We start from the raw sequence: 14,247 nt of genomic DNA on the forward strand, positions 1-14,247 counted from the left end.
ACGAGAGGCGCGAGAGTATAAACTAATGGTTCAAATCATATGAAAATATTACAATTTAACATAGTAAAAATTCATAGGATTTGAGAAATTTCTCGTCGTTCACTAGTAACAATTGGTAAAAAAAACATTCATTTTTTAAAACATTCATTTTTTAATTGTCCCGGTCCCTAATAAATTACAAACTCGTCAATTGTAACAAATTATAACTTGACATCGAAATAATTAACTCCCGCCGATCAAATATCATCAGAACCCACCTCATTGTTCCAAACTCCCCAGCCCCTCTTCTCCAAAACTCCAACATACACCGGTCTGATTCAACGAGAGTCCTCTCTATGTAAATTCGAAAAGCACACATCATGCCCCCACATCCCCGGTACTTTCAATGAACCGTGAATTCCGTATTTAGCTCGTCGACCTTTATAACTCCATCCTCACTGTATAATGTAACAAGTCAGCATTGGTTATGACACGGACGCCAGAAGGTGCAGGTCAGTGGTGCAGTGATGAGGGGTCCGCAGCGGAACGGCGAACGGATCGGGATAAAAATAAATATTCGAGACATTCGAGGTAAATAGTGGAGCTGACGGGCCGTTTGAATCCAATTTCCAATGAATTCGGTGAATCACTTAATAGTTGAATTCCGCTTAACAAACTTATTTGCGGTAGCTGCTGCTTTCAAACATTATCGACTGTCATTCGTCAATATTTGACGTTAAAGCGACTGCTTTTGGATGGGAATTCGGGGGCCGTCGAGCATCAAATATCAGGAAGATTTTGCCATTCTCATTGAATTTATATTGCTCGTGTCATTTTAACGAGGAAACGGCGAGGTAAAAAGATCCAGCCGATTTTATGAATTTTTTAAAGTACATTCTTTGATATATTATACAGCACTAGGCGGAGGTTGAGATTGCTGAGAATGGTTCAAATGAAATAAATTATTTTATGTCACGGCTACATCAAAAGTGCGACGATAAGTTAAAGAAGAGACTTATTTTCCAGTCAAATAGAATTGATTATGAAGTTTAAATATGATTATAGGATTACTCATAAAAAATTATTATTTTTCATTCAGTGATAATTGGGGTTTTCTTCAGGGGGGGGAGGCGACCTCCTGTTGAATTCCATTGGCGGTAATTCTATTGAATTTGCTGGGAAATTTGCAATTTCATAATTGTTTTCTCCAAAATGTAATTCTATCTGCTCAATTTAATCCTGTTAATTACTCCCGAAAATTACTGCTCGATTGTCGATGATACCATCCATGATATCGAGTATCAAATGTCAGGAAAATTTAGCTGTTCTCATAGAATTTATAATGCCATTTCCACATTAATTATCGCGGGTTTGAGTTGTCAGAAGTCATTGAGTATTCATACCCGATAACTGTCAATTTTCCGCCAATGGGCATTGGATATTATTCGACGGTTGAACATTTGTGTTTGGCACTTAAAGTGACAGTTGCACTGAAATTCCAAAGCATTTCGTCATTCAAAATTCATAATTTGAGAAAGAAAATGGAAATTGTGAATTTCGGTTCAATTATTGCATGACCATTAATAGAAATGAGGAAAATTCATGTCGAAGGCTAATTACCGGAGGAGCTCAATGGCCGCCCTGTAATTTCAAACTCTTCAGGAGTTTACATTCGAGGATATTTTTTTTCGTGCTCAAGTAAATATGGTCTGCATATTGGGAAAATTTTCCTTCACCGCCGGATAATTTTAAAGTGCCACATTTCATTTTTTCATTTCATAATTCCAGATCAAATGGTAAGAGTCAACATGCTACTTTCCTTATCAGAAGTGTTACGCAATTCCCTATTGCCACGAGGAGAAAATTCAACGATCACAATTGAATCGTCTTCTCCCCCAAACAGAACAATATTCCAGTGTTTCTGGTATAGAATGGCAGACTTCCATTTCATAATTGGAATTCTCCACTGTTTCTTATACGACATGTATAGAGTCATCCCGTCTCCCCGCCCACAGACATAATCTTTGAGGTTGGTGAAAGTTTTGCGATAAAATTCCCTATGGCGAACTGCGCTCAGAGAGAAGTCTTCTTCTGTTGCTTGTTAACTCGTTTCCTTTGTTCAGTCTCATTTTCCTCTTATTCATTCAATATCGCAACACTGCCGTGAGACAGGGTGCGTTTACTTCGAAAATTATCGTCTGGAGTGGATGGTGTTCAACGATAATCCCATTTCGATTCATAATTCTACGAAACTTTCCGGTTTTTCGCGCTTTTGTCTAATTTTTGATAAAAATTATTGTACCGTAATTTAGTAAAAATTAATATATGACGATCAAATTTTATTCGTTAGAGAAATTTCATCCTGACGCATAATAAATTTTACCCTACCGCTGCGGTAATTTTTATTTTTATCAGAATAAAATTTTTCTAACGTAAAATAAAATTTGATCATTACATATTAATTTTTACTAAATTTCGGGATAGAAATGAGGAAACGGTGACTCATGATACACTTTTGTAGAACGGTAGAATAATTTTTATCAAAAATCTCTCGCCGTGTACTTTTATCCATCTCAACATTTCTGATATCAACGGAAAACGCTAATTAATGCATGCCAACCCCCGAATGCCCGATAAAATGATAAAGCAATATCGAAAAATGACAAAAATTCAAATGTAATTGAACCATAACACGGACGATACCAGAATCAATACGAAAATTGTGGCCTGGAATCTCTGACGTCCTTTGGAATTCACAACGCAGCAAGTTGACGGCGAGGGAAGGGGGGGAGACGTACGACAGAAGATGGCGTACATATAAATCGAGTAACTTAAGTCAGTATAATGGACTATCGATTCTAGCGCCGTGTTCCACGGTTGTGTGCAACCGTCGGGGCGTTTATTTACTGGAAAATTAACCGTAAGTCAATGCCCGTCGTAAGAGACGCTGGATTAGGAGGAATCGCTTCTCTGATGGCGTTTCTCGTGAAAATGTCACGATTTCTCTTCCTCACTGTTTCATTCTCGGGTTTATTCAACTCTCGCTTCGCGCTGGATTTTTCCCATTAATTCCTCTTTGGGTAAAAAAAATTATTTAATTCTTCTGGTGGATTAGTTACTTTGTCCTGTTAGGGTTTTCAATCCAAGAAATTGACGCGATGTGCTTTCTCAAAAAAAGTACGAATTACCGTGCGAACTAATTAAAAATTGATAACAAACAAACATTGAATTCCAGAAATTCACACTCTAAAGTGTGTTCCAGAAGGAATTTAATTGTAATTATGATAAAAATCTTATTCAAGTGAATTGTAAATTTAAATTTGAATGACGGAAGCAAAAGTATTCAATTCCTCCAATAGCTTCACCGTTTGAAATTTCCCCCCAGAATCAACTCGGTTAAAAACCCCTATCACAACTGCAGATAGAAACTGAACAATTTTAGTCATTCAATAAAAATCCTAGCCCATTGTAACGAGAAAAAAATATCAGATTTTCCTATCTAGCGGATTGAATTTTATCATTATTTCAAACTCATCTACAATATCGAGTGGGGGATATTCCGAAATTTATCAATACTCCGTGATGTAATCACGCTGTCACGACTGAATTTCCTGTGAAAAGCCCGGCGGCAGTGAATATCGACAGAATAAAAAGACTACAGCCCATAGAATATCGATTTCTCCTTATTCGCGTAACAAGTATCGAGCTCTTCATCTCCATCTCTTTCGCAGTGTACTCCCCCAGATTACTTATTTTCTGATGTTGGTACACGGGGGAGGAGCTTGCTTTGGCAGCACGATCACAACATTATTTTTCCCATTCAGCAACATTTACATTTACCGTGAAACCGTTCTAAGATTGAAATATGCAGCGCTACAAAAGGAGTTCAGAGATGTGATAGTTTTTGAAAAAGTAGAATGAGCGCGCGTACGAAAAAATTTTATAGAAAAAATTTGATAATTCGCTAGAAAATTCCATTACTTTCAAAAATCAATGGGATCTGCAAATATCCGGAGGATCTTTCTTTACTGATTTTTCATTGAACCCTGACTCGACTTATTTTTATTGATTTCTGCATTTTTTCAAGTTTTTTGTGGAAGTTGTATTTTTCTAGAAAATTGTTTTCACCATTTCTAGGAGAAACCAAAGAAAAATATTCCTTGGCATCGATAATTATTAAGAATCTGAAGAATTCAGGTTCAAGCTCAGTTCATCCCAAAATTTCTCACAACCTCTCGCCCTGCACACATCACCCAGAAAACTGCACACAATGATGAAATGGCACTACCCATCAACATAAACCTTTATCTCTGCATAAAAACCCTATCACAAACCCCAATAACATCGGAATATTCTTCTCTTCCATCTCCATAAATCCTTAACACCACAATCAACTAATGGATATGAAACACTCATTGCTCCCAAATGTAAACTTTGTCTTACTCGGGGAAAATTTCATGAAGTAATTGAATACAGCATGATGGTACCATCACACGAGAGTGTGGACGCACCACTCACTGAAAACAAAATAAACCGTTGGCATTAATCGAATTCATCAGGAAAATCGTGGGAGACACGGCACCCCCTCCCGGTGAGTTTGAATAATTTTCAAGCGTTGGCCAACTGTAGCAGCGCTGACCATTTCACCACTGAGAGTATACATATATATTCGAAAACTCGAAACTGTACCGGGAGGGACGAGGGGGGAGGGGGTGAGCAAACTAGCCAGACCCCACGAAAAAGGGAGGGGCAGGGCGAGAGGTGGACTTGATTGTCAGTGACGAATCGAATTAAATGGCAGAAAAGGGCGGGGTAGCGGGAATTCATTCGAGCCACGAGTCGATTAGCCCGAATCAAGTTTTCCGACTGCAAGAGCGTCACTCGGAGAGATAGTTAGCGGAGCGAATCTGTCAGGGAAAACTTTGTTCAAAGGGGAAATTTACATTTTCTTTTTCCCCCTCTTATATCTAATTTTTATTGAATCTCTTGGAGAATTAATGTCTGTGACAACAGGCAAATTAATTATGCTGGAATTTATGCCGGGGGAAGTTCAAACTGATTTTCAATTCTGTTATCCATTCATGGAGAATGTTATTTTTTTATTTTAGGTAAGGTTGCTAATACACTTCAGGGGAAATTTTAGCAAGTGAGTTGCACGGAAATTTCGGAGAATTTCATCAGTGAAAATTCAGCGAAGTTGAGGAATTCACTTCTGAATTTTCCGTGGTGTTTGCTATTTCACGATTTTTGTAATTGAAAATTCACAATTTCATGAAAAACTCCAAGGAAAATTCGAGGAGAAAAATTCTCAAATTTTCTATTAATTGAAATCTGAAGTACATCAAGGAATGTCCGTCTTCCCGCGGCTCAAAAATCACGAAATCCTTTCAACAATCACCGCTGACCTGTTCACAAACTTCAAGTCCCCCCTAATCCTGTAACCAATCAATTGATATAAATCCAAAGCATCCGTCACGAATAAAAAATTTCTATAAAAATTCTGTCAAACAAGCCACCGCAAATCGCATTTCCCCTTCCACCAACACTGCCGCGATAAAAAAATAATGAAATAAAAATCCACATGTGACTGAAATCGAGTAACTTGTCGATTTTCCGTGACATCTACGTCCGATAGCTGAGAAAAAAATGTGCAAGTCACGTATCCTTTTTTCACTCCAACATTTTATTTTTCCATCTGTCAATATGTCGAGTATGGTGGACCATTGCTTCCGCCGGTCAGGTGGGAAATGCAATGGCGAGCTAATTGATTCCCACTAATTGATTCCTTTCGATGGAACTCGTGGGATGAGAGAGAAAAAAAACGGGCTAACGCGGACGGAAAGATGAGATGAAGTAACGGAACTAACGGAGAGCAAATAATCACTGTGTGCTCTTGCCTCACATACGTTACTTTATCCGGTAGTTCATAATGGAGAAATGCTCCCGGTTCCACTTTTTTTTCATCTCTTCCTTCATCATACTATATTATTCGCAAAGAGTTAATCCGAGTCTCAGTACATGGAGTCGCAGAAGCCACTCTCAACTATTTGGAATCGCGATTCTGTACCCCCCCCCCCTCGCCCTACCACGAGCTGGAGAAATGGCTAGTGAGGGAGAGAGAGGGCGCATCGTTTTGCAATGTAGATTGAAAAAGCAGTCCCATTATAAATAATTTAAATGCATTGCTTTTGGAACAAAACAAAAAGAACGGGAGAAACAGAATAAAGAGACCAAGACAATTTTACGCGGAAGCAAATGCAAGAGTTGCCAGCACTTTATTTCATCCTTTTTTCAATTTTTTTTTCTGTCCGTCCAACTCTACTTTTATTACGCAAAACTGGAATGTAGAGGCGAGAATGAGATGGGGAGAAATATGACTGGACGGCATTTGAATTCTGCTTTCATTAATTAATGGGAGTACATTAAGAGCGTTGTTAGATATGATTATAGGGGTATGGAGGGGGTGCAGGAGGTGGTAATTAACTAAAATGGTGTGTGGAGGGGAGACTATCCCTTGGGTGAGGAGTATTGTTTAAATTCGGACACGATGCGCTAGTTTTGGTTATTTGTTGCTGGCGGCAGGAGTTAATTTAATTTTTTTCTGTGATTTTGGAGATGATTGTTGGTCGATCGGTGGTCAATGGCAATCTGATAGAGACGACATTAGAATTATGAGGGGGACGTTCGTTCGTCTTGTCAAAGTCGAGGAGTGACATGATGCTTTAGGATTTTTATGGTCTACCAATCACGACCATATGATTTTAAAGAGGATTTGTGATATCATGAGAGATGAGAGAGATTGTGAATGTTAAATGATCAGAAGCTGTCTGATTTACCAGCGGATTGACCTGGAATTGATGAATTTGGGGTAGACTTGCTTGTCAAGTGTCACAAGTTGATGCAAATAAGCATCTCCATAAGTAAAGTCGTCCTCAGTCACTACCAATCACCAACAAACGATTTTGAGGATGACATGATCCCTCAGAAGTCAGAAAGACTGTTGTTTGCTGGAACAAGAACGTCAACTACTCGCACTCCGAAATCTCCTGATACCCGTAATCCTCCGATAACCGAGGCGCCAAAATCATGCCGAAATTACGAAATTTGACGGTAAGTCTCTCATACATCCGGACCCACATTTGAACAATCCCCGAATCCTCCGGTACTCATCCCTAACCTCTCAATGTCAGGCTCATTTCAACCTCCACACTTTTTCCCGTTCTCCCCCATCGACACGACTGATTCCCTCAGCCACCTTCTTTATATATAAATGGACTCCCTTTTTTCTCTTCATCTACAGCAAGTATCATGGATACAGAGAAACGTGCCGCCGGGATTACACCTGCGGAGCCTAATCAGTCGGATTGCTTGCAATTCGCCGCTCTTATCTGCCCTCATCCCCTTCAACTCCCACCCGTTCACACTCTCCACGATTTCTCCGAGTTTTCTTTCCTCTCATTTTTTTTTGTATTCTCACCCTCCGCTTCACTCTACCTTTTACTATCGAACTGATCGTATCGCCGGTACTAGCTCTCAAGATTGAGTCTTCCTCGATAAAGTTAACTGAGTTGGGTATGATTGAATGAGCCCGTTAATTGATTGTCAATTACGTCAACAAAAGACGCTATCGTTGCACTTGTCATCCAAGCTCAATCGCAAAAGAACAGCTCGTTAGTGCCTACGCGTTAGTGATTTCTTAGAAAACATTCTCAAGTCACTACGCATGCAGAGAAATTATGATTCACTGTAAAAAGTATCTCCCGAAGAGCAGAAATATTCCATTAAATAGACTGATAATCAACGATAATTGACAGTTACGATACTTTGACGGACTTATTTTTACAGTGAATAATGTATTAAGTGTTAGAATTGAAAAAGACTCACCCTGATTATTACTGGCGAAATTTTGATCCTTACCTGCAACAGAATAAACAAACAATTATAAATACCGCTGAGTAAATAAACATGGGCTTTTGTTGTTGGGGCTTTTACGTGATTCACGAGAACTTTTGTAATCCTCTTGGTGATAGTTTACCGGCACAGACTGGATACAATTGTTTGCGGATAATGAAGAGTTTCCGCATGGAGCACGTTTTCAGTTGGTGTGACGTTCGCTTTTACACGTGTGTATTTACAGTGTTAATGGGGGAATTTCATGATGCGTGAAACATGGAGTTTGTGAGCTTGGGGTGGGGAATGCTTGAGTGATCAATTGGTGGATTGTGACCATGAATTTTGGAGGATCTGGTCAACTGGAGGATTCGACATTTGACATTTTTGAGTTAAATGGTGGAAGGTCAGGAGTCTTCTGTTGAAGAAAGCTTTTTCGTTAATTTTTTTAACTGCTGACGATCAATTCAAAATAACCCAATAATCCTTTCCGTATTTGAAAAGTTGATACTCTCATCCAATTCCAACATAATTAGCAATAATGGTCTTGATGTTGGATCGTCAACAGACGTTAAAGTAAACAACGAAAAGTGACTTTAGTATCGAGATGAACTTTTCTCCAACCTCGGCCTATTCCAGCACTCCTCCAACTCACTCGAGATACCCAAGACTCCTTCAGCCTCCTCGAGCGTATTTTTTCAACCCCTTTAACGCCCACCCGTCTCCCCGCTGCAAATACTCTCCGTACGCTGCAATCTCCAAAAATCCGGTGATTGATGCACGGATTTTGCACCTTCACCCACACATCAAAGATGATAAGATCAATGAAGAAATTTGCTGAGAGGATTTGTCACCAAAGAAACCAGAAATTCAGCAAACGGAGAAATGAAGCGTCTTGTCGCGATTAAGGCGGAGAGTGCAGTCTGTAATAAGAAGGAATGGACGATTGGAGGTAGTTGGAATACGTCTGATGTCTGACAATGGTGGAATGCTCTCAGAGGTTGGACTTTGATCATGAGAAAAAAAAATCTGTGAGTAGATCAAAGCCCTCGGGATTCTTCTTCACATCTATTACATCATCTCGGGTTTTTAAGGTGTATTCCATTTCAGTATTGATTCAATTCCATGTTATTGAAGGCTTCAGCAGCAACATGAGGATGAATTTTTCATCCTTCGAACTTTAAAGGATCATTCATGAAATAATTCTGTGATGACGCGTCAGTAAACAACGGAAGCTTCAGTTTTGAAGCAATAACAAGTCATATTCGACGTCTGCATTGAAGAAGCTGTTCAAAAAGCTCATCAGCGAAATGTCGGGAAATTGGTTGCCTACCTGAAAGACTTAGCAGCGCAAAGGGCTTTAATATCACCCCGACGTCATGATCAACAAAATTCTCCATGTCAGCTCATACATTACCACATAATTACAGCAATAATCTCTCATCTATGAAATGACTGAAATCATACATTAGTCGTTGACGTCATCAAAGGAATTTACAAGCCATCTGCGAAAGGCGGTTCCTGGTTATGTGGATCGAAGTGGAGAGCATGGGCAAGTGACTGGGAAACGAGAGACGAACGAGAAAAGTAGGTACATAGCAACCATCCATGTACCAAGGGCTGAATGCCGACTCCTACATGCTATTCGTATACATATATACGTATTTTACTCGTGTATGTGCACACCTACGTACACTCTGGTAATATAGTTGGCGACTCGATGAAAAATTGAATGTCTTCGACGTCCATTGTTCCCCGTGCATCGGCCAGAACTTTCTCCTTTAAAAGAAGAATGAGAAAAAGAGGGAAAAGGTACAAAAAAAGGTCGAGGAAGTAAAGAGGACGAGTGAGTGAGGAAGACCAAAGTGATATCCAAGAAGAATTCCCTTGCTTCCAGCAATTGATATTGAACGGCGTTATTATATTTATAGAGCCAGTGGTAACTCATCCCTGGTGAATAAAACATGTACTCTACTATCTTGAGAACTGAATTGCTGAGTGAGGGGCTCAATACTACGAATATCACATGACAGATTTCAATTGTTTTGTTGTCAACTTTGCCAGGGGATGCTGAATCATTCGATCTGAATTGGATTAGGAGTCGAGACAGGCGATGGAAGTTGAGATGTATAAGTTTATTGTGAGGGACATGTCCTTTGGAGAACTCAATAACTGTTTGTACCATCATCTACGGAAATGTCTCGTCAATACATTTTTTATCGCAAAATAGCTTTTGCTAACTTGATCATGATTACTCCTTCGAAACGGAAAGGTTCCTCAGCTTCGGCTTGTTATTGATCCAAGGGATGTAAGAAATGGAAGAACTTGTTTCCACGATCCAATAATTTCCATCGGACGAAACGTCTTTTTGAGATTCTTCAGAGATTTCAGCCAAGTTGATCATCATACCTATTCTTTTGAGCATCGGTCACGTGATGCCTTCTGATGAATCCAACGAACTCCAGAAGCAGATGAACCTCGTTGAGCTTTGCAATCATCAAGACATGGACCTATATGAGCAAAGATATGTTCAAGTCCTCCGATTCTTTTGATTCAGGGACCACTTCGAATTCACCAAATCCGATTACATTCACCTAGGCCCCCTCGGGAATTTTCCTAAGGACACTCGATATACTCCCCCCGAGCAAAAAGATCGAGAGACGTTACGGGTTGCTATCAGCTACTTGGAGTTTGCAACTCCATCGTACATAATCATGTTTGGATACTGAAATGGATTCCTCCAGGATTACACTACCGTCCCTCTCTTCCATTCACCCTCATATCATCAACCATTTTCCCTTTTTTCTTCCAATCACTCTTCGCATCCCGAATGTGTTACCCCTTTTGAGATATTTTCTGCTTGCGATGTAGACCGAACGCTTTCTCCTGGCGGAGATTCGTTTTCCGAATCCGGCAATTTGATTTTCCCTCGCTCCAACAAACCCCTGGGGTATTTTTTAGACAGCAACGGAGGGGGGCGATCCCCCGTGGGCTTTTTGCAATCCTTGTGTGGCAAGTGGAATTGATTTTGGCGTCGATTTGACTGGAAAGTTAAAGCTTAGAGGGGCGTTTAAGACAAAAATGGGAGGGGCCTGGTTTGGGGAAAGCCATGTTTGATAGTAATGAGGAGTTCACAGGCTGATCGTTCCTAAGATATTCGCCAAATAGTCTGACAATTTGTTTTGACAGCTTCCACGTCCCTTCCAATCCCATTCTCCCACAATTAAATTCTTTTGAGCGAACCCTTGTAGGTTTAGGATAAAATACCGGATGATAATTTGTGAATGCTATCAAATCTTCTATAGGGAAACCTAACCATCTTCTCACAAGCTGATCCTTCCTAAGATATTCGCCAAATAGTCTGTCAATTTGTTATAACTTGGCTTCCTCGTCCCTTCCAATTCGATTTGCATACCAAGTGGTCAAAACCTTGCCAAGACTTGCTGGCGTCCTAGAAAATATAATAACCCATCCCACCGATTTACGGGCGTGATAAGAAACGACATGCCATCATCACAAAAAACGGTTATTTGGAATCACAACTTGGGAACAGAAGTCATCATCTCGTTTCATCTGTTTCTTTACGGGACGCGTGATATACCGATGGAATGCCGGCATCAAGAAAAAAAAGACACCGTCAAAGGAAAGTGAAGATGGAGAAATGTACGTGAGAGCGAAATGTGTGGTGAATGAAAGCAGACGATTGGATATATTGCAGGTGGATGGGAGTCAGCATAGACGTGCTCTGTGGAGGGTGAAAGTTATTCGATAAACTTACATTCGAAGGGGATAAGAAATCCATACGGATCGGTGGGGCGAATACGCGTGTGTACGATATACCGCGGAGTGAAGCGAGCGAAACAAATTTATGAACGATGGGAAATAGTATTTCTCCGGCTGTGAGGGTGTGGGTGAAGGTGAAAACGGGGCACTATTAAATCTACAGATATCACTTCTCGGTGAATCTCGTAATGTTTTTTTTCGATCTTACCGAGAGATTTCATTGTACTGTATAAACTATGTAATGAGTTGAATTTGGGGACACGAACGTCTTAAAAAAGGGAGACATTCAGACAAACGAGTGTCTGAATTTCAGGCACTAGTTTTTTCTAGTGATGATCCTCTCGTTTCTGTTTTTATCGCTCCCCTAGGTCCTCTTCATTTTTATTGCGCAAATAACTCCTACAAGACTTTATTTACATTCCTCATATCATCAGAATTTCATCGTCGAAAACCGATTTCATTAGAAAATAAATATCTCACTCACCTTTACTGCGCGATATTTTTATAATTCGGGAATAAATTAATACCACTATATCTGTATTTATCAAGCTAAATTCTTTCGCCCCTGTTTTTCTATTTCCCTTCAAATTCTGCGTCGTCACCACTATTTTTAATGCACCCAAAATTAGTAGTGATGTAAAGATTGAGAAAAAATTAATGAAGTGTCCGAAAAAAAAATGAGACATCATAAGTTTGAAACAAAAAATCCGGAAGCATTTGAGACACAAAAAAAATTGAAATTTGGAAACACGACCGTCTTAAAAAAGGGGACGAGAGTGTTTGAATTTTAGGCACTAGTTTCTCTAGTGATGATTCTTTTATTTGTGTTTTTATTTATCAAATAACTCCTCTTTGACTTTATGAATATTCTTCATATCATCAGAATTTTATCACCAAAAAGTGGAAAAACATTAATGAACTCTCCTCAAGTGGAAAACCGATTTCCTCCAAAAATAAACATTTCACTCCCCTCTAATGCACGATATTTTTATCCACCGCGAATAAATTATTCATCCAATATTCGCAGTTATCCAGCAAAATCAAATGACTCCCCACAAAGCGGGTATTTGCGTCGTGCAATTACCGTCAAATAATAAGAAAGAGAGGGGGAATTTTTTCGCAGCATTGAAGAGAGTATTTCTCCTCAACATCGAGACAGTTCAAAGACTAATGGGAAAGAGATTGCGGTGGCTAGGTCACTCTCAACCTTTCGTCACGTCGATCCTTTACGGTTAACCGGAAATACCCATGGCCATGAGGTAAAACCCCAGCCTCTGAGGCCAATAATTCCCGATTTTTTTTCACCTCTTACATTTTTTTCCTCATATTCTCTTTCTCTCTCTTCTCACTTCCTCCTGGCACATCGTCAGTAGGATGCTGTATTTCTGTGCGCGGCACGTTCCTCTCTTCAGGTTAAAAAATTGCCACAAGACTGCGCTCACGGTGTTCCAGGGGTATGTACTGGGAGGCAATGAGGTGAGTTTCCTCTCTTTCACGGCGAGAAAAATGCCTTTTTCCTCAAATTATTTTTCCGTGAGATATCCCGGGGTTTCTTTTCCCTCCGGGAGAGACTTGTAAACACACAATGAGGATATTCGCAGGATACAAATCGTGTTTTTCACTCAATTTTTATCACACAAACGGAAATTGAATGGGGTGAGAGGGGAGTTGATGAAATATTCACTTGAGGCTTGTGCGGTCTCGGGGATGATAAATTCAGCTGTGGGGGTGCAGTGCTATGTGAATTGTCTGGAGAGAATTTTTAAGGCGCGGGGAAAATTTTATTGCAATTATTCCCTTCTAATTTTTAATCAATTAATAATTAATTCAAACTCACGAACAACGATTATTTTTTCATGGAGTGAAATTCCATTAATATTAATAAACATCACCAGAAAATCCTGAGTTTGTCCCTCTCTTTCTTCGGTGGATTGGAATGTTCATTCAATTATTCGTATCTACTTTAATTATGTAACAAGCGTAATTGGCGCTTCAATTTCAAGTGTAACATTTAGTTTAGGTTTTCCTGTTCATATGTATTAGGAGATTTTTCCCTCAGTCTCCAAAACTATCTGCTTCATTAAAAAAATCCTTCACTGTGTTCCCTAAATCCGGAGACATCTGCAAAATAATCTTAATAAAATCTTCCAACTCATCTCCCCCTCCAAAAACTCCAGGTCCCCCCGTGGCAATTAATCCACAACAATTTTTTGCAACATTACCCAGCATGTTGCAAATGTACCCTTTCATGTTACCGGAGGCCACTAAGCGGCGAATAATCGTCCCAGCCCTGTCGCTTTATCCTCTTTGTTTTCCGTGCTCCCCTCCAACAAACAATGCGGTCGCCCACTGCGCGTCTGACCCATGCACTGGCATTACTACTTGGAATTTACGACGGAGCGAAACCAACCTGTGGGCGAAAAAATACCCCGAAATGAAAACGGGAAAAATAACAGCGGCATTATTACGTCAATTCGCTTCAGTTCATGTAGGCAGCGAAAATACAGACTTGCGGTTACCATCGGGAGATTTGCTTCTCCGGAAATTCAACGTGAAGTTACAGCGGCCGCGGCTGCGAGGGGGGGGGGGGGGGGG

The 14,247-nt window shown here is 40.0% G+C and overlaps 1 protein-coding gene across 1 annotated transcript in view; it reads right to left on the minus strand.

Moving 5' to 3' along the window:
* Nucleotides 1-14,247, minus strand: part of LOC107039557 (agrin) — a 163,412-nt gene that overhangs the window by 110,469 nt on the left and 38,696 nt on the right. The window contains exon 3 of the mRNA XM_015259239.1: nucleotides 7,864-7,896. Coding sequence (XP_015114725.1) covers nucleotides 7,864-7,896 — 33 coding nt within the window. The remainder of the gene's footprint in view (nucleotides 1-7,863; nucleotides 7,897-14,247) is intronic.

This window comes from Diachasma alloeum, unplaced genomic scaffold, assembly GCF_001412515.2.
Source record: "Diachasma alloeum isolate Michigan unplaced genomic scaffold, Dall2.0 Dall_scaffold_00301, whole genome shotgun sequence".
NCBI lineage: Eukaryota > Metazoa > Arthropoda > Insecta > Hymenoptera > Braconidae > Diachasma > Diachasma alloeum.